General features: G+C 33.3%; 1 protein-coding gene across 1 annotated transcript in view; it reads left to right on the forward strand.

Moving 5' to 3' along the window:
- Positions 1 to 9629: 9629 nt before the first annotated feature.
- Smp_146260 (hypothetical protein) overlaps positions 9630 to 21368 on the forward strand; it is a gene marked incomplete at both ends in the record, with an annotated part of 28515 nt that continues 16776 nt past the window's right edge. Inside the window, 3 exons of the mRNA XM_018790558.1 lie at positions 9630 to 9636; positions 16298 to 16564; positions 16808 to 16953. Coding sequence (XP_018646188.1) covers positions 9630 to 9636; positions 16298 to 16564; positions 16808 to 16953 — 420 coding nt within the window. The remainder of the gene's footprint in view (positions 9637 to 16297; positions 16565 to 16807; positions 16954 to 21368) is intronic.

Raw genomic sequence — 21368 nt, forward strand, 5'->3', positions numbered from 1 at the left:
AATCGTATAACAATTCATAATAGGTCAAAATGAAGTTTATAATAAGATGAATATAGATATACATAATCTAGTTACTGAATAGTTATACAATAGGAATATACATAGAATAATAGTCCAATAATAGGTCCCGTAAGTTATCTGTACTTACTTCTGTCTTAGGATGTAACAATTAACACCGTTGGATGCCGGCTCAGTGGTCTAGAGGTTAAGCGTTCGTGCTCGAGACTGATAGGTGCTGGGTTTGAATCTCGAGAGGCGGGATTCTAGATGCGCACTGCTTAGGAGTCCCACAATAGGATGAGGTTGCCGTACTGTGTTTCCAGGTTTTCCATGTCGGTCTAACTTCGATTGACCCATGAATTCAACTATAAATTTATTGAATAATATATTATAAATTTTGCTTTTAACTGAGCATTTTAATAAACTGAATATTTTCGTTAATTAAAACAAAACATTATAACAGTGTGATGAGTGCTATTGGTGTCGATAGATAATAGTTGTATGTATCATCAATCAAAAAGGAAATGCTTGAAGGCAGAAAGTTAAGAAGATCAAAGATAAGAGAACGAGAACAAAGAATGATTGGTGTGATAAGATAAGAATAAAAATAACTAGGGTAATATGCGATGCGAGAGAACAAATAATAATAAAATTATCAGTACAGAGTTTTATGAGATCATAGGATTTTCGTAGATTTTATATTACGAATTGATCTTAGTTTGACTACCATTGAATACCTGGAAGCACTGGACGTCCGTTTTGTCATAATTTGAGACTTGTGAGTAGGAGGCATCAGAAATCGAACTCAAGATCTATGATTTTGCGCGTAAAACGGGTTTATAATCCTTAAAGGTTTCCAACGGTGATCTAATTAACATCAGTTTGTGATATAAAATCCATGAAAATAATGTAATGATAAATCGTACTAAATGTTCACTGGAGTGCTATACGGTGTATGAAGTGATATGAATTCAGTTAAAAATAATGATTTACAGTGAGTGCTAACTAAAGCGCTCGTGTGAACGAAACATCAATAGAGATGTTACAACAATGAGAATAATAACACCGACAATGATATTTGAATAACTTTAATTTCACTTTGAGAAAATACATAAGCGGACAAGTTCCTACGTGTATTAGTCAAATTAGCCTATTTCATAATTAGGATTATCACTTATTTAGTGGCCACAAGGTAACAGATTAAACCTATTTCTTTAGAACACATAAGTCCTGTTCCTTAATCTGAATGGTTTCTGTTTCTTCCGTTCGGAGAACGTGTAATTTTGACTGAATTGAGTAGAAAATTACCGACCCGATGAATGATCAGAAATTCTTGACTATGATCAGTTTGCATTAAATAAGATAATATTGAGATGGTTTCCGTGTTCACGGCCTCTTTGCTCAGCCATGATGGAAGGTATTCATGAGTATGAGCTTTGAACGATAAGACTTGCTTCATAAGAGCATAGAACTTATAAACATTGAACAAAATTTATAGGTTTAGGGTTGTGGAGATTGTTGAGTTTTAATTGAGATCATGAACTGATCGATGTTAGACCATCATTGAAAACCTTGAAGTACTGAACGGCCGTTTCGTTTTAGTATGGGACTCTTCAGTAGTGTGCATCCACGATCTTTCATTGTTAATAAGTGTATCTAGTGATGTTTATGGATACGGTCGGGTGAACATCAGTGAGTGATATAAGTCCAACTTGTGAATATTGAAAGAAAATACCGAGTTCCGAATTTCTAAGTATCGATTTAAATAACAATCGGAAGAATCACATGAGTGTTTAGCTATTAATAATAAAAAATGTGAGTACTCTCAGTTGAAGGACAATTATTTTTCAAACTGGAAGAATATTTGAAAAATAAGATAATACTCGAATATGAACTTAAATTTATTTTGACGGTATTACACTAACTGGCAAATAACGTTTCGCATGTAGTGTCGATCTCTGAATCCATCGCAATCAAACTATACAGTTTACGTCTAATTTGAGCGATTATAAGCAACCGTTGTAAAGCTTGGATCAAACTTTATTTTAGTTGACAATCGTCAGCAAGTCGTGCTTATAATTCTGGAGAAATTCATACTTTTTGTAGGATTTGGATCCGCGTTAATCAGTTTCATAGTCAAAAGCAGTGCCATTTAAGCACAGATAACTTTCTGTACGACTGAGGTGTTTACATTGATCAATGCGTAGAATTCAATATCATCTTCGCTCCACAAAGCTGATAGATACGTCTATCGACTTACTGAAGAGTACTAACTAGCATGGAACCTAGATCCAAGACTTACTGTTTACTGTATTAAAACATATAATATCGAAATTGAGTGCAGATTGATTGTATTTCAATTTCATCTACAGAATCAGATTAGAAATGCAGCTTACCTCAATCTAACTAAAGGATAACTGCTATCTGATATTTGACCAACTTAATAACACGCATATTTTAAATTAGACGAATTCCTTCAACTTTAAGATCCTTTTATTTACTTATTATTCCTCTCTTTCTATATTATAAACATGGATCGGAGATACAAAAACTTCCAAAAGTTAAGTTCAATACATTGATATTTTTTTTCATTTAATTGGTTCGTGAAGATGTAAACAGTTTTTCTTATCTTTACGAACATGTATCATTTAATCAATCAAATAATCAGCTCACTCTTACTAAATAACATATCAGTAGTACTGATCTAAATGAAATACAATCGAAGAACTTCTTATCTTGTGATGATGACCAAAAACAATGTCCAATTAATAAATAAAAATCAAATGTCTCAAAAGCAAAGATGGATGGTGGCTAGCAGTGGAATCCAGGACGCGCGTTTCGTCCAATTTGTGACTCGTCATAATTTTCAACTTAAGCTAATTCCTGCAAAATGAAAAGTTTCTTCAACGTGAAAGGAGCTCTGGATACAAGTGATTTACTGTAAATAAATATGTTATTTGAAGATTATTCAAAAACTCTCATTTAAAACACTTTAAGTAAATGAATTTCTGTATTCTGGACGTGCAAAACCAGTAGCCCGATATCAAGGACAACAAGTGACAATCATGAAATCTGATCGATTGAATCAATTTGTTTCGATTTCGAAAGCGTTTAAAGCTTTCAATTGACTCATGATTTCAACTATAAAATTACTGAAATCTCCATAAAAGCCCCTTCTGATAAAAATCATATGCTCACTAGTGACTGACTTCAAGAGATATTTACTGGAGTTCTAGTGAGAAGCAGTAACCAGTGGATTTCAAACATGGTCTGTTGTGAGATATCAAGTCACTGAAGACAATGGTGAACGGTTGCTCAACTTTGTGGATCAGTTAAAGTTAGACATTAACACCATTGGATGTCAGCTCAGTGGTCTAGTGGTCTTGGGTTTGAATCTCGCTTGGTCGGGATCGCAGATGCGCACTGCTGAGGAGTCCCACAATAGGATGAAACGGCCGTTCAGTGTTTCCAGGTTTTCCAAGTTGGTCTAGCTTCAATTGACTCACGATTTCAACTATAAAATGACTTTCGAAAAATCTTTCACACTAAAAAATTCTAGACAGTCGATATCGTTGTACAGACAACAAGAATTTATTCAACAATTGGTCCGTAACATAAAATTTTATGGAACTTCTTGTCATCTAACATAAATGAGCTTCTTAGGTATTTTATTCCATAGTGAATTTAAGTATTAAGAAACACATGAATTATCTTTCTTTATCTGTTAATTTATCATTCATAACTGAAGTTCATATATTCATTTGTTGAACGTTTTCTTAGGACCGATTGTCACCAGTATGATGAATAGTCATTGTATTATCAAGCTGGAAATCTTTTAGGAATTACGAATTCAAAGTAAGAAATAAATCATGATCAGAGAGCTTCAAACCAGTGAAACTAGAGCTTAAGATAGGAAAATGTAAAGTCCTAATATGTCAGCAATGGAATATCAAGAACTAAGGGACCGTATTTCAGGTAGTTGATTTAAATACTTTAATTTAAAGAAACTATTGAACATTGTACGTGATCTTGTGTTGATCTCTATGCTTGCTTACTTTGACTTGACCAAGGTTTGTTGATGAAGTCATTAAAAACTTTATTGTTTCATCCCGATCCCAAGTGGAGGACACTTTTATCATCATTTTAAGGTAGGACATTTTGAGATTGAATACATGAATATGAGAAATTTCACAGCTTCATTCTTCGGGTATTTCATAACGTTGTTTATTTGAATAATATAAGGCAAAGAGCAGTTTATGGCTAAATTAATCTACCAATATAAATATGTTAGTTTATTATCATAGACTAGGTCTTAAATTTGCATTAAGAAAGATTAAAGAACAAATAGCTTTCACTAATCCTTGCAACTGGTTCCGCTATATGAAGTTCATTCCTTAATGGTAAAAGATGTTGTTCTCTTAGGAAATTCCAGTAGTCCATGAATTCAAGTCGTATACTTGGTCAATATAATCTTGAATTTTACATTTCGCTGAAACTTCCCTCAAGTGATTACTTCTAAATAATATAACAACGATCTTTAAAAAAATCGACTAAATCAAACTCACTAAAATTATCATCAGCCGTCATTTTGAAGTGTTTCAAAATGGAATGAAATTTAATTCAATTTGCAATAATTTTAATTATCCCGCTGTTGATATTTTGAATGAATTTCGATCAGTCTCAGCTGGTATATGTACATCCTATGTAGATTCCCTCTATCTAATCATAGTTTAACAAGCTTATATGGACTGTAGGTGGCAGTGAAATTTAGAACACATGGTTCGTCCTTGGATGCAGGTATATATATTTGACAAGTCCCAACCAAATAGGATAAAACGCCTATCCTAGATTCTACTGCTACCCACAGTTCATCTATTCTGTATAGCATGAGAATGAATATTACGAGTGAACAAACTAATTATTCCTTAATTTTGTTTACAATCATATGATGGGATTTATTATTTGCTCCATTCCATAGGTTCGTTTCAAGAAAACCTTTTACTGCATACTTTGAAATAGTCAAGTAAAGTCTTCAGAATAACTTCAACTAATGAGTCAAGTTATTTCATTGGTATTAATGAATACAAATATGTATACAATTTACAATTCCATTTAATTAAATAGTTACAAGGTTACATATTGTTATATGAACTTATTATAAGACATTTAGTTAACACTGAATTTTGGAAAAAAACAACAATGGTTTTTAATAATGATTAGATGCCATGACAACAATATATAGTTTCAAATACATATGTGGTCTCATAGCTGTAGAGAAGATAGATTATATAGGATAAAAGCTTTTTTTGTTTTGTTTGCTGTTATTTGTTTTATTATTGTTCTCTTATCAACTAAATAAGATAAATTAAGTTTAAATCCAGTTTGAAGATTTTTGTTTCTCCATAAGATCGATATACAATAAATATTTACTTTTCAAGATATGGTTGTTTTGAGTAAGCTATTTATATAATTTACTCACTTATCAACTAGAATATATCGGTATGTAATGATGGATTTAAAGACAAACTTAATCATTGAATCATATACAATATAGAATATGACATATAGCTCAATCGATTTAAGTTGACACAATACATAACTATTAGGAGCAGATATGAAAAAGATGAATAGGAACTGGAAACAACTGGAAAGGATTTTTCAGGACAGAGTTGAATGGAGAATCATGGTGATCGGCCTATGGTCCTCCATGAGGGGTAACAGTCGTAAGTAAGTAATATATATAACTATGATTAGATGCTGGAATAGTAGAGTTATTATTAGCATAAGCGGTAGTAGAAAAGATTAGGGATAACCAATATGATTCGACAAGAAAGAATGAGTTTGTGTTAAAAAATATCAGAAGGGGTTTTCGGGGAGATTTTAATAATTTTATGGTTGAAATCATGAATCATTTGAAGCTAGACCAACATGGAAAACCTGGAAGCACTAGACGGCCACTTCGTCTTGTTGTGAGACTCCTCAGCAGTGCGCATCCACGATCTCGACTCGCGAGATTCGAACAAGGGATCTATCAGCGCCTAGCCTCTAGACCACTGAGCCGGCATCCAAAGGTAATCTTAAAACAGACGATAATGGAAGATGATTAGATCTGTATGATTTTGATTGATTTTGACCCATGTCATTCAACATTTTCAACCATTGGTTACAGATCATCTTTAAAATATGAAAGCAGACTATGAAAATAACTAATCAAAAGCGAAGAGGGACTGTGTCCAATTATTCATTGACTGAAAATATTACTTACTTACACCTGTTGCTCCTGTTTAGGCTGCCGAACAGAATTCTACAACCAACTATGTCTTAAGTTCTTCTTTCCAGTTGTTTCCTAGTGGTATTAATTATTTTGATATCTGTATTCGACTCCCCAAGCAAAATGTTCTTTGATCTGCCTCTTTACCTTTTGCCTCCAAGATCCCAATTTAATCCTTGCCTCATAATTCAGTTAAGTGATTCCCACAATGTGTAGCCTATCCATCACAAGCGTCCTTTCCTAATTTCCCTTTCAGTTGGAGAGTATCTTGTGTAGATAGTTGTTTATAAATTATTATTTATTTACATCTGTTACCCTTCGTGGAGGAGCATAGGCTTAGAGTTTCATGTTTTCTTTGATTGTGGGAATCCCACCCTGACTTTGCCAATCCTCGCCTTCATATGTTCATCAATGATACTGTCCAGCCTGTAGTCCTTCTAGTGTTACTTCTGATCCCAAGTAATAATTTTGAATACATACATTGATGAAATGTGGATAAAAGTGGAATTCAAGATTCACATTTCGTTTTATATAGGATTCGTTAAATATATGTATTTGGAACCCAGATTTGATGTGCACTCAAATAATTGCATCTTTCGGTAATAACCTCATCGTGTTGTTCATGTAGTTACTGAATCCAAACACCCATTTACATATGTGACGGTATGAACTATAATCTAATTTGTAATGGTTTTATTCATCTCGTTGCTGGCTATGTGGACTCACTAACCAAGTGGATAACACATTTGTGTTTGAAGCAAAAACTACTGCGCTAGAATCCTGGATAAAGATTCGCCTATTTAACGAGTCCGAAATAAAAATAAACGCACATCCTGGGTTCCGGTGTTAGCCAGATTCTATCTGTTCTACATAAATTCGTGCTATAATGCCTGTATCAAAGTAAAGCACACAGGATGTACACACGCCAACTAAAACTGACCGAAATTCAATCAAAATTGCAACAACGGGATAATCCAAACCATTACGAACTAAAATTCAAATACACTTTTATCTCAAAACATGCATGGTTCTATGTGACTATTATTCTAAATAGTAGTAATTATTATCGACCGACGTTCCGTTGACAGAAAAGTCTGTATCTTCATTACTGATTTTCTCTTTTGACCACTTGATCAACTTTCATGCCAACCTTGTTCTGACTTCCGAATAATTACAATATGAATACATGTTAATCATATTGCAAAACTGTACACAATTAATGATGACAGTTCCTTGTTATAATAAAATTTATAGGATCGAAAAATCCTGTAGTAACCTGTTGTAGCCATCATACACTCAAATCGTAAATACCTATTCGGGTTTACAAATGTGTAGTCAATTAGTATGACAGTCAAATACAAACTGTTGTATGACCGTTTAATGACTTTCAGATATTTAATTGTAATATTATTCATAATATTGTATGCATGTCTATCTCCATATGCCTACATCATTCCTTATCTATTTTCAGGTATTTTCACAGATCTTAGTTAGACCACCATCGAAAATCTTGATACACTAGTCGGCCGTTTCGTTCTAATGTTGAGAATCTATGACCCTGCATCAAGATTCGGACCAAGGAGCTTCACCCTCATATCCGAACGTTTAATCTCCAGGTCACTGAGCCAGACCCCAGTTTGATTTTGCTTGGGTGAAGGTAAGTCCCATGTTCGGTTTCTTGACGCGAGGTCGTGGACGTCTAGTGCTGAGGCGACCCATACTAGCATGAAACAGTCGTTCAGTGCATCCGAGGTTTTTGGTAATAAGTCTAGCTAAGATCAGTTCATGATTTAAATTGTGAAAATTATACAGTCGCATATGGGTCATATTATTTTCATGCATCTGAGCTTGCTAATGATTCACAATTAACTTTAAACATATTCTAATTGTCCTCTATTTATTTGTGTATGACATCTATACTCTAAATAGCTGTCCATAATTCATGCATTATTAACCGTATGTAGAGATCAAGTCACTCATTGCTAAATGAGTAGTCTTTTGAAGCCTGTCCCGTCTTCATCTATTCAGTTTCCATATTCACTTGCTCAGTTTACCTGTTCACATGAAGCTTTGAAATGCAAATTTCATAAACATAACTCGTAATAGACTTTTTATGTTGTATTGACGTGATTAGTCGACGAGAGATATACTAAGTTAAATAGGTTAATTAATTAGAGTTACCACTATCCGATCATATTACAGTTAAACAGTGGGCACTAAAAGGCAATTATTACTTATTAACTGTTTTGGCTTATTTACAAACAATTCCAAGAGTACGACCAATGCTGAAATCAACTCATCATCATGAAAATTAAAATGGACGGTGTTAATTGAAACTTTGATTATGATTCAAAACAACTAAAGATTTATAGGTAGACTTGAAATTAATCATAATTTATAAGCTTACTGAGTTTCAATATAAGTAATAACTAATATATCTTCTGACCGACTACTTGATTCGGTTTATTAAGCTATTATAGTAACCCCCAGGTTAAATATACACGACTACTTGAACACAAGAGAAATGGAGCGAAATATAGGTTAGTTATGTACAGATAATTTAAGGTATTTATAACATTTCATATAGCCATGGGTTTAGTTTAGGACTCCTCAGTAGTACGCATCCATGATCCCAAAACTAGGACTCGAACCCGGGACCTTCGATCTTGCGAGAACACTTAACCTCTAGAACACTGAGTCGGATCCATCGCTGTTAATATCTAAATTCAAACAATCCATAATAATGTGCGACCATTAAGGTTTTCCTATTTGGTTTAATTTCATGTGTTTATATATATACGATGCACGTCTTCGTATTTTCGCTGCAATACAATAAAAATGCCATTTCATCCAATCGTCAAGCTGTGTTTATACTTCATCAGGGAGTTGAACAAACATCTTTTAATACATATTTCGAGAGAACCAAGATGGTGAGGAAGCCTGACCGTCAGACGCCTAATCATTGGAGAATGGAGGGTCTATATAGTTGATATTATCTAATCATTTGTAAAATCTGATCGTGTTTATTTTATGTTGATATTTCTCAAATAAGTATTTTTATTACATTAAATAAATAACCCATTCTATTAAGGCAAATGTCTTTTATTCTGATATCAGTGCAATCAGGAACTTGCGTCAATAATTTGGTCACCGATCAACTATTTTGTAACATTGTATATCACGTATTGGTTATCATTCTATTCATCCATTTTAGCTACCAAAATTTTGATAATCCTCTATTCCTAACATATACTATTTATAAAGTAACTTCAGTCGAACTGATAAAGCCAAATTGATACAAAATATCACTTGAGAACTGCTTATTTCACGGAGACTTCATAAATATTTCTATTATGTTATGATAAGTAAGTGTCATCTTTGCTAAACATCGTTTAGGATTAAAAAACTTTCACAAAAATTAATCAACACTTTATGCCTTTTGTTAGTTGATTTGCTCACTCATAGAAACACGAACTCGTTATAAATTGACCGTTGGTGTTTTCGAACGTTACAAACTACTTCGTTTTACATCTGTCAGTAGTATTATGCTTATTCTTGAAATTTTTAAGGTTTTTATGTCCGATTTTAATGTTGGTTTTTGATTTATATTCCATTATTTAAATGGTTTTTCAACTGTCTCAGGAAAACCAATATAATTATATACTTTTTTCCCAAGTAATCCAGTAATGATCATAGATATGAATGTTTTTTGCTGAGAAAATAGTGAAACAGAAACTTTGAACAAATGCAAAGATAAGATTTTTGTGACCCTTTGATCTGAATCCAATTTGGATAAACAAAGATGTTCGATTTAACTCCGTTTATTACCTAGGCTAACCCTGTTTGTGCGATGACTGTAATAAGAAGTCAAATATGGGTTTTGTTGGATGATTTTTATTTCAAGCATTGGTTTATTCGGACAAGCATTCAAAATAAGTAGTGGGAAAGCGAAGCGGAGAAGGCGAATTAGCCAACTAGTCTTGACAGAGCGTAACTCAATATTTATAGCCAGACAAAAATAAGCCAAAGATGTAATGAATTAGATAACTATACACTTATACGCTCAAAAAACAGTCAATGTAAATGAGTGAATAACTGACAAGTTCAAAATGTGACTCAAGATGAATGAATAGATCGGTCTTTCCGGGAGCTAGAATAACCTATGTGGGTTTGAGGAATTCTTAAGGCCTTGAAAAAGATGTTACTGTCTACTCCTGACAGTTTTTTGACTCTTCAATGAAAAATTTAATATTGGAACATTTTAACATAGTCATGATGATAGTGTTTAAAAAATAATTCCCTTTGTCATATCTGCTACCCTCCATTAGGTCAGTGTAAGATCCTGATTCATTCTATTACTGTGTACAAACAAAGAACTACCGTCATCAAACACACATATACCTAGTAAAAGTAATGTTATGAAAAACACACATATTTTGTAGGAATAACACCATATTCTTACATTTCTACAATTTTGTCCAATATAGTCTACAGCTCAGTGATAAATATACGTTTTTAAACAAACAAACGGTTTGAACTTTGAAATTCAGTCCACTCCTTCTTGCTAATTACTTTATGGAAGTAGCTGCCTTTTTAATAACAATACTGCCGTTTCGGTCATTACTTCCCAAAAATCAATACACAGATATTACTACAAACACTGGTCGGATTATATACATATATATAAATATATGGTCAGTCACTCAAAATAAACGATTTCATGCATATGAATATCGACTAATTTAGAAAAAAAACTCTCATATTGTTCTGCCCTAAAAAATTAAACTAAAACTAGCTTACTTTGTATGATATTTTACCAACCATTAAAGTTAGTCACTCGATATGCTAGAAGAGAGACATTCATTGCTTACTCCATTGTCAACTGATCGGAATTGGAAAAATGGATTATTTGAATGACAACTCAGTGCAAGAAGCGGTTAAGACTATGATACGAAATCTAAAGATGAAGTATAAGCATTAGCAATGAGTTCGATACTAGAAGAAAACCTCTCTCTACTACCCTTCGGTTTTTATATGTTATTTCGGTGAGATCATAATTTACGGACGACTTTTGAGCGACCCAAAAAACACCTTGATAAAGTTCGCCTACTTACTAGGGTCAAATGAGAGCAATTAGCATTTGCATTAAGAGTTATTAGGTAGGGCAAAGAAGTAGAGAATCGTTAAAACTTTAGAAGCAGTGGATAAGTGTTACGTCTTAGTATAAAACTCTTCTACGTCGTGTACAAATAATCCTACCAGAGATCGAACTCAAGACATTTAGGTCTCTCTGAGAATGCTTAATCTTTGAACCACTGAGTTTGCATTCGACAGCCTACATGTCAATCCGTTTGCGATGATGCCTTATTATCTTCCGCTTTCGTCTATGAATAACTTCTTTATAGACAACGCAGTCCAATCCTACAGATCACAACTTTTCATCAGAAGGTCGGGAATTTCCTTTCACACCTAATTTTTAGTGACCTCATTTTTATAAATACGATATATATGGGACGTTTGTATAGATAATGGAATGATATTGAAATCATCTGTTAGTCTGAAGAATTTACTAATTTACTAATAATATGAAGGATGACAATGTGTTAAACGTTATTTATGATGTTAAAATAAATAAATACCCACTTAGCTACTTGGAATAATGATAATATGTTATTATAGCGACTATCCTACAACCGATTTCGATTATGATTAATTTTGGTTAAGACGTTTTATTACCGTTTTTATTATTACTCTAACTAGAATGTTCATTGCTTAACTTTCACTCGATGATTCATCTTCTTCCTCATATATGTATGTTACTTACTTACGTCTGTTACCCCTCGTCGAGGAGCATAGGCCGCTCACCAGCATTTTACATCCAACCCTATCCTGGGCAATCCTTTCCAGTTCTTTTCAGTTAAAAAACATCCTTTTCATACCTACTTTTAATTCTCAACACAGTGTGTTCTTTGGCCTTCCTCTTTTCTACTTCCCTTCATCATTCCAAGTTAGCGATCGCCTTGTAATGCACATAGGTGATTTCCTTAATATATGTCCGATCCACTTCCAACATCTTTTCCTAATTTCCTTTTCATCTGGAAGCTGGTTTGTCCTCTCCCATAAAACGCTGTTGCTGATAGTGTCGGGCCAGTGAATGTTGAGTATTTTGTGTAAACAACTGTTTATAAATACTTGTACCTTCTTGACGATGGATGTAGTAGTTCTTCACGTTTCAGCTCCGTACAGTAGGACTGTCTTGACGTTCGTATTGAAGGTTCTCACTTTGAAGTTAGTTGACAGTTATTTTGAGTTCCATATGTTCTTCTATTGTATAAATGCTGTCCTTGCTTTGCGAATCCTCACCTTTACATCTGCATCAGATCCTCCTTGTTTATCAATGATGCTTCCCAGGTACGTGAATGTTTCCACCTCTTCCAGAGTTTCTCCATCAAGTGTGATTGGGTTGGTGTTCTCCGTGTTGTATTTGAGGGTGTTGCTTTTTCCTTTGTGTATGTTGAGGCTTATTGATACAGAGGCTGCTGCTACATTTGCTGTCTTCGTCTGTATTTGTTCATGTGTATGAGATAGGAGAGCTAGGTCATCTGTGAAGTCCAAATCATCTAATTGGTTCTGAGATGTACATTGTATTCCATATTTCCCCTCAGATGTCGATGTCTTCATAATCCAGTCAATCACTAGAAGAAAGAGGAAGGGGGAGAGTAGACAGCCTTGTCTGACTCCAGTCCTTACTGGAAATGCAGCTGTCAGTTGTCCTCCATTCACCACTTTGCACTGTAGTCCATCGTATGAGTTCTGGATCATGTTGACAATCTTCTGAGGAATTCCATAGTATAGAAGAGTATATATGTATCTACTCAAACTCTATTATTAACTTTTGCTTTGCCTTGCTGCACCCTTATAAAATTTGACTATAAATTTGCCTATGTAATTGCTCAAATATACTCATTTGCCTGTCTACGCCAAATTCGTTCTGTGTTCTTATAACTTTGTGGTCTGCACTAATCCGATATTAAACTATAGTTACCGCTTCTCTCTGCTTTCTGGTTTCAAACACTATTGAGTTTTATATTATAGCAGTTATCGAGGTAAGTGATTAACGAAGCAAAGCCACTACCTTATAATGTCTCCGTTCGATTATGTCTTTTAAGATTCTATAAACTGGAATATTAATTGTGCCTGCCGTTACTTTATAATAACTTTCCCACATTAAGAGAATAAATTATTTAATTAGTAAACATGAAAAAGTCCGTCACAAAACTGTACTTCAGATTTGTTTATGTTGAATAATAATAATAATATAATAATAATAATAATAGTACTATGGCAAACTAAACCAAAGTATCCAATGTACGTTCAAACAAATAGTAAACACATATGGAATAAGAATTGAGAGAACAAATATGAACTATAATGAATATGTAATCTATAGATTTAATAAATTTCAGTCTAATGCGAATTGGTAGTTTAAAAGTGTTACCAGTGCAAACATATAAAACTTGATATTATGCTGTTTTACTATAGTTCATATGTGTTAATATTGAACTTCATTTCCGTATTGCGATTTAGGCGTCTTTTTGATAATTACTTGGCTTTAAGCAATACAGTGTCATATTTGTAAGGCAAGTCACATTATAGTATATGGTTACTTTGAACTCTATATCATTTGCTCTCAGTTGGTCACTACGAAATGATCAGTCATTGCTTTTAGTTCTTTACATTAAAAAAGTATTTTCATGTTACCGATGGTATTAGATGGAAAAAAAATATGCAGTCCTTCAAGTTTAAAATGTACCGCAGAATGATGTAACGAAACCATTTGACTAGGATCGATAATGAAGGTTGTGTATATCTTTGATGGATGTATCCCAAGCTTATTCGTGTTGATCTTGATGATTACTGTTGTGTATCGAGAAGTTTAAACTATTTTTCATCTAACAGAACATCATACGACAGATTGTATAATTGTTAGAGAGGATTTCTATTTTCAACGATATATCACACTACTTTACGATCTCATATGATACATCATATTAAGTAAGAAAGAAGAATTTCGGTAAACCACAAACAAAAAACATAACAAAATAAATCTGATCACTTCTACGTTTCATTTTTTGCAAATCTCTTAAATATATAATAATTTCTCGGTTATGTCACAGACTCTATAACCGACAGTGAAGTAACTCATTTCGATTGTAATAATAATGGTTTCTTTAAGTACTATACAACCCTGGACTGTTTTACAAGAACAAAATACATTGAACTTATATTCCTATTAAAAGTACCAATTATCCAGTAACTTTAAAATATGGTTGTGATAAAGAATAATGATGTATTCGAAATAACAGTAACGATTGTTCTTATAATGTAACAGTGCAAAATTTGAAATAATGATCTAGAATCTGATAAAATATATATCACTACCTGAATTAAGAAATGTTATATGTACAGATGACGAGAGTACTTGAGTAATAATATTCGCGATGAATCTATTTTCACTCTAAAATAACTATTCTTAAATGTAAACTAAAGTTTTGATTGAGATCATGAATCGATAAATGTTAGACCATCAATGAATACCTGGAAGCACTTGTGTTATAACCCGATAAGAATAATGAGTAGTAGCTTTTAAGATTCATTCATGGACCAATACTAGGCGTACATTTTTATCGTATAATTGTTAAATAACTAAACTATTCATATTTATGTCCCTCTTATTATAAGATTTTTTTGACCTACGAACTATTATTATACGACTTACCATTCTCAAGTTATGCCCTGTCTATCAATTAATATCTTCTTTATTCACAGCTACATTTGGCTAAATCTTGTACAAATGTTGCTTCATATTTCATAATACGACATGATCTGTCTGGTTGGCATATAAACCTAGTATACTTGGAATAAAAAATTCATGCTACAGAAGCTGAGATTGGTGTTCTAGACTTAACTGGATGGGCTAGGCAGAAAACAGGATCGATAAGTAATCTAGACTGCTCGAACGGGTTTTATGCGTCACTGGTTCGATCAATAAATCACTGCTCTCTAATTGATGGTATTATCACGTTATACATCAACAGGGAATCCAAATTTATAATAAACCAAATTATAATAACTTGACGACCGTTTCGTCCTAGTATAGAATTCCTCAGTGGTGCGGGATTGGAACCCAGGACCTCCGAGTTTTCATTCGAACGCTTAACCTCTAGACCAATGAGCCATTATCGAAAGGTGTTAATATCTAACTTGAACTAATCCATGAAATTGCGCAACTATCTTCATCCATTCATGATCTCAATCAAAACTTAACAATCTCTAAAACTTCAAATTGATAAACTTATTAAGTAAAACTATTCAGATAGTTTTTTTAATTAATCTCATCCTATTACGAAATCAGAACAAAAAGTTAATACTTAAAATTGTTTTGTTTATTTTGATTATAAATTTGACCAATAAACGGTTCATTTATTTATCCTTTTTTAAATTTCTGTTTTTCTCCTTTTTCTCTTTCATTTTTTCTTTACTTTTAAGTTTTTTTTTTTTGATTTTTTTGAATACCTGTCTAGTTAACTAATTTATAGATGGTTAGATTAGTTCATTGTAAAAAAAATCAATAACTTCTCAAAATAATCCAATCAACATGATTTCCCAAGGTTATTCCATTTCAAATTTGAATCAACCTATAAACGAATGAATTTTAAGATCAATCCTATCTACTCAAATTATTTCAAATAATATTCATATTGATATAAATATTGGATCATTGATTTATAAAAAATAAAAAAATAAAATTAGGAAAATGAACGGATTATTAATGCAGAATTTTTGATCTTGTTAAATGTAAGTCATTTAGAAAAAAAAAGAAAAAACAAAAGAACATTATAATGTTATCATTATTATAATTGTTGCTATGCCCCATACCCCTGTAATAAAAAAAATGATCCATATGATGTAATCATTGAAACAAGCGATTATCAACACTTTTTTTTCTTCATTTTATATATAAAGGAAGAATTTTAAAAGAAAATGTATCCGAAATCGTTATGAATGCATCAATTAAACGTGAACGTTTAAAACCATCATCATCTATATCCATACGTAATAATCATAATAATAATTTTACTAAACGTTTAAAAAATCGTATTTGTTCTAATTCATGTTTAAAAATTATTTATTTATCATGTGCTACATTAATATCAGCTAGTTTTATTATTGAATGTATATTATTACATTTAATTATTATACCATATTTATCTGAATCAATATTTGAAGAAGGTATGTGTAAATATAGTAGTTCACGTCGTGATGATTCAAATAAACGTTGTGAAAATAAATGTTCTAAAGAACGTTCAACATTTCCATGTTTACAATTAAAAGTTATATTTACACCAATACATATTATACCATATAAAAAATCAAATGAAAAATTGATTAAAAATTATATAAATTATGAAAACTATCATAGTAACAATAATAATAATGATCATTCTATAGATCATTCATTTGTATCTATGATAGATTATTCAACTGTTACATCTGATGCTACAATTATTTCTACAGATACATCTAATTATACTATATTTTATGATTTTGAATCATCAGAATCACGTATAGTTTATTTATATGATTATTTTAGTACATTTACAGCATATAAAACAAGTCGAGTAAGTTGGGTTAAAATTTGAATGTTTACAAAAACATGTTGATAGCTATGTTAATAATAATAATAATAACTATTATTAGTAGTATAGGGTTGTAAACGTTGTTGAGTTTTAATTGAGATCATGAACCGATCAATAGTAGACCACCTATAGTGCCATGCTTCGTTAATCGTTCTTTTTGATAACCGTTATAATTTCAATTTTAACGGTGCATAAAATCAGAAGGTAAAGAGAAGCAGTAACTATAGTTTATTGTCAAATGACGGAGACAAGAAATTTACATGCATAGGAGCGAATATCAGCAAGCAGCGAGTGAGCAACGAGCAGCTACATACGCAATTTGTTGGTCAAATTTAATAAGGGGGCACAGCAAGACAAAACAAAAGTTGTTCATAGGGTTCGCGTGCATATATATAATGGAGGCGGAGTATTAAGTCATCGAATGATACTTGAGCAATCAACATTTTGGCTAAAGTTTGTCATGTGCTCTAGTGTTCATAACAGTACAAAGAATATGCAAATTGTTACTATCCAAATGACGATGTCTTTTGAGCAAGTTAATTAAAAGGGCTTAACCAAAATTAACCATAATCAAAATTGGTTGTAGGATAGTTGTTGTACCCCATTAAAACCCTGAGTCACGTGTGAGACGGTTGCTCAGCTTAGACAATGGAGAATGAACGCAGAATATTGTAGATTGGTTGAAGTTAGACAATAACAGAGTTGGATCCCGACTCAGTGCTCTAGCTCTTAAGTGTTCTCGCCAGACCGAAGGTCCTGAGTACAATTTCTTTGTTCGGAATCATGGATGCATACTATTGAGGAATTCCGTACTAAGACTTGACGGTAGTCCAATACTTTCAGGTTTTCAATGATGGTCTAACATTGATCGGTTCATGATCTCAACTATTTTTATTATTGTTTCCATTATTTAAAATTATTGTCCGTCATAATTTACGAGATACTGCGATAAGAGATTAAATTTCGAAGTTAGAGTTCAATGAAAATTCAATCATATGTAAAGCTTTCAGTTGTTTAACTAGGATAATTTCAACGTCAGGAAAGTACTTGTCACAAGTGTCTTAGTAAAGGTTGAACATCGAAGATTCAACTTAAAAAATGCCTTCACTACTGATAAAACTTATCCATTTCTCGATACTCTAAATTCATTGAGAACAGTTAATGCTTTGAAGAAAAACCAATAAAAAAGTAATTGGATACAACACTAATTTAATAAGCTTCCCATTTATTTAAACAAAACACTGATGAAATTACCACATACATCTTTTTTTGAGAAATAGAGTATTTTGAAAATTCAATGAATAACCCTGTGAAATGTTTATTTTCTTTTGAAAGTTGAAAGCGTTAGTCAATTGAAGCTAGACCACCAGGTAAAACTTGAAAGCACTGGACGGCCGTTTCGTCCTACTCTGGGACTCCTCAGCAGTGCGCATCCACGATCTCGCCTCGCGAGATTCGAACCCAAGACCTACTAGTCTTGGTGGTCTAGCTTCAATTGACTGACGCTTTCAACTATAAAAATACTAAATCTCCACAAAAACCCCCCTTCTGATTTTTTTAAAAAGTTATATTGTGTACGAATATCCTCATTTTTCAGTGTACAATCAAACCTCAATATCTAGTGTCTTTGAACAGTTTTCCATTCATTTAATTCACCAGTGCAGCATATAGGAACATAATTTTCACTGTGGATTTTATTTTACTTGTCTAAAGATATCTACAAATTTTATGTGAACACGCCGTTGTTGTTCATTCTAACCAGTTAGATAATAAAAACCAAACACAGTGTGAGATATAGCTTCGAATGAAATCCTAAGTAAAAATTATTTTCTTATTTTCAGAACATACTCACTAAATGAACTGAAAAATGTCAGATATTAAACACACATTAATCATCGAGAGCCAGATGCACTACAAATTTTCGTATGCTATCCCATAATGTGTATAAATGATTTGCCATGTACGTAGGTTATGTTCATTAACTATAAAATTATATTGTAAACTTACAAAGTACCATCATTTACTTAACAGTTAGATATTTAGAATACTTATTCAGATCCTTTTAATTATCAAAACTTCATTCACACAAATATTATTTAGAATCTATCACCATATTTTATTTAACTCAAAGAGTCACATCGTATAATCTGGTACGTATGTACATGGGGTCAACTAGCCATACCTTATTAGCATACCGAGATGAAATTGTCAGGTCAAATCCCAGAACAGTAGAGGTAGTAACATTTTCAATAGTAATATGAAAGATTAGGCATCCGGGATACAACTCAAAAATGAAATATAAATTGGCTAAATATAAACAGAAAACGTTATGGGGAATTTAGAATCTCCGGATTTTGGGGGAGACCAAGGACGGATATGCGTGCGCCATTGAAAACGATTTCGAGCCATGTCATTCAACATCTGTATGCATGGGTTATCGTATTCATGCGGACTCTAACCAAGTAGTCAACACTTACTAACATGCCCATGTCTAATTGTCAATGACTTCATGAACTGATGTCATATTTTGATTTGGCAACCACTAGCTTTCTTCCAGTTTGCTCCCAAACCAGAAAACATCGCCTGTCGAGGTAGTTGTTGGTTTGAGATACGTAATACAAGTCCCAACCACCTCAGTTAGTGAATATTTACCACTTCAACAATCGATTTTTCATCCTTACCTAGAACTCTATTACTGAGCCAGGCATTCCTTATTCCGTGATTCCAAAATACATGAGCACTACTTCGTAGACGTCTGTGACCGAATGCCATTAACTTACGCATATCCTCTACTTTTAATGGCTATGTTTCACATCCATAAAGTAAAAGGGAGCGAATAGCTGCACAAAAAACTCGTCTTTTGGTTGGAAGACGGATATCTCGCCTACGTTGCATGTGATGCAAGTTGGCAAAAGCCAATCGATCATTCTAAATTCGTGTCGAGTTTTCATCAGACACCAGACCATTAGTACTGATGAGACTCCTAAGAAAAATGAAGCGATCAACTTGTTAAACTACTTCACTCCCAAAAATTAATTCAGGAGGTGATGTAAACCAATCCTGAAATGACATTTTGCATTTGGAGGGAGAGAATTATATCTCACACATGCTTGTACTGTTGCTAAGAGCGGTCAGAAGACTGCATTACGCCAACGTCTTCATCAAACAGAACTATATCATCTGTCTATTCTAAGTCAACAAGTTAGTCTTCTGATAGAAGATCAATCCTTGAAAAGTCGGGCGATGAAAATGTTATCTCTAAAAGCATGTCTATGAAAAAGTTAAATAAAAGTGGGGAAAGCGGACAAACCTGACGAACACCACTTAAAGTAACCAATTCCCATGACAGTTCACCATAAGCTCTTACTGAAACAATAGTGTTCGAGTAGAGAGACTGTACTAGATTAATGTATTCCTTTGGTACGCCCTTCAATCACAGACAATGCCACAGAACATCAAGATCAACGGAGTCGGACGCGGCCTTAAGATCAAGGAATATAATTTCAGTCGAACATCGAGAAGCGTGTCTTTATTCCAGAATTTTCCGAAGGGTGAGTACTTGGTCTATATATCCACCCCAGGTCTGAAAACATTCTAGTTTTCTGAGGTTTTCTCTTCAAAGCTCCTGGTTAAAGGTTGAAGTATTACTAGGGCTAGTATTTTAGATAAGATATTAGTCTAACTGATTCCTCTGCGGTCGTCATAAAAGAAGTTCTGTCCTTTCTTAGAAACTGGGACAATCAGCGATCGACACCAGTCAGTTTCTGGGTTCTAGCAAAGACCTCAGTTTATCTAATAGCTAAAATTAGACCTCCATCCTTAAAGGTCTGATGGGTTCATGCATCAAATCCTGCTGCTCCTCCTTGTTTTAGATTACTTACAGCCTTTTTAACCCCACTAACAGTTGGAGGATTTATGTTAGTTCTCCATTCAGGTTGCTTGGAGATAGTGGGTAACAGAAGGGTGGCTGAAGACCTGTTGAACTGTTACCCAAAATGTGCTGCCCATCGGTCCAATCTCTTGGATTGACAATGAATAAATGTCGCGTTTTTTTCCGAGATAGTTTCACTAGCAACAGGATTTTAAATACTCGTTTTCTTTATAGGTCTAGATAGCTATCTGCTGTAACCGACTGTGGTGGTCGCTAGGTCAGATGACGTTTCTTCTTATGCTTAAAGTTGATGTTTGCCAGAAATAGACTGTTATGTGATCACAGTTACAACAGACGGTCGCCAGTATCTGTTCACTGAGCCTCAACACCACCTAAGGGCCCTTAAGTTTGATTTACTTTACCTACTTGAACATTAAAATCACCTACCAACTACATCAGAGCGTTCAGCTTTTTGAAAGAGATTAGATAGTTTCCTATAAAACTCATTTTTAATTTCCCCGTGAGC

This window comes from Schistosoma mansoni (assembly GCF_000237925.1).
Source record: "Schistosoma mansoni, WGS project CABG00000000 data, supercontig 0062, strain Puerto Rico, whole genome shotgun sequence".
NCBI classification, from domain to species: domain Eukaryota; kingdom Metazoa; phylum Platyhelminthes; class Trematoda; order Strigeidida; family Schistosomatidae; genus Schistosoma; species Schistosoma mansoni.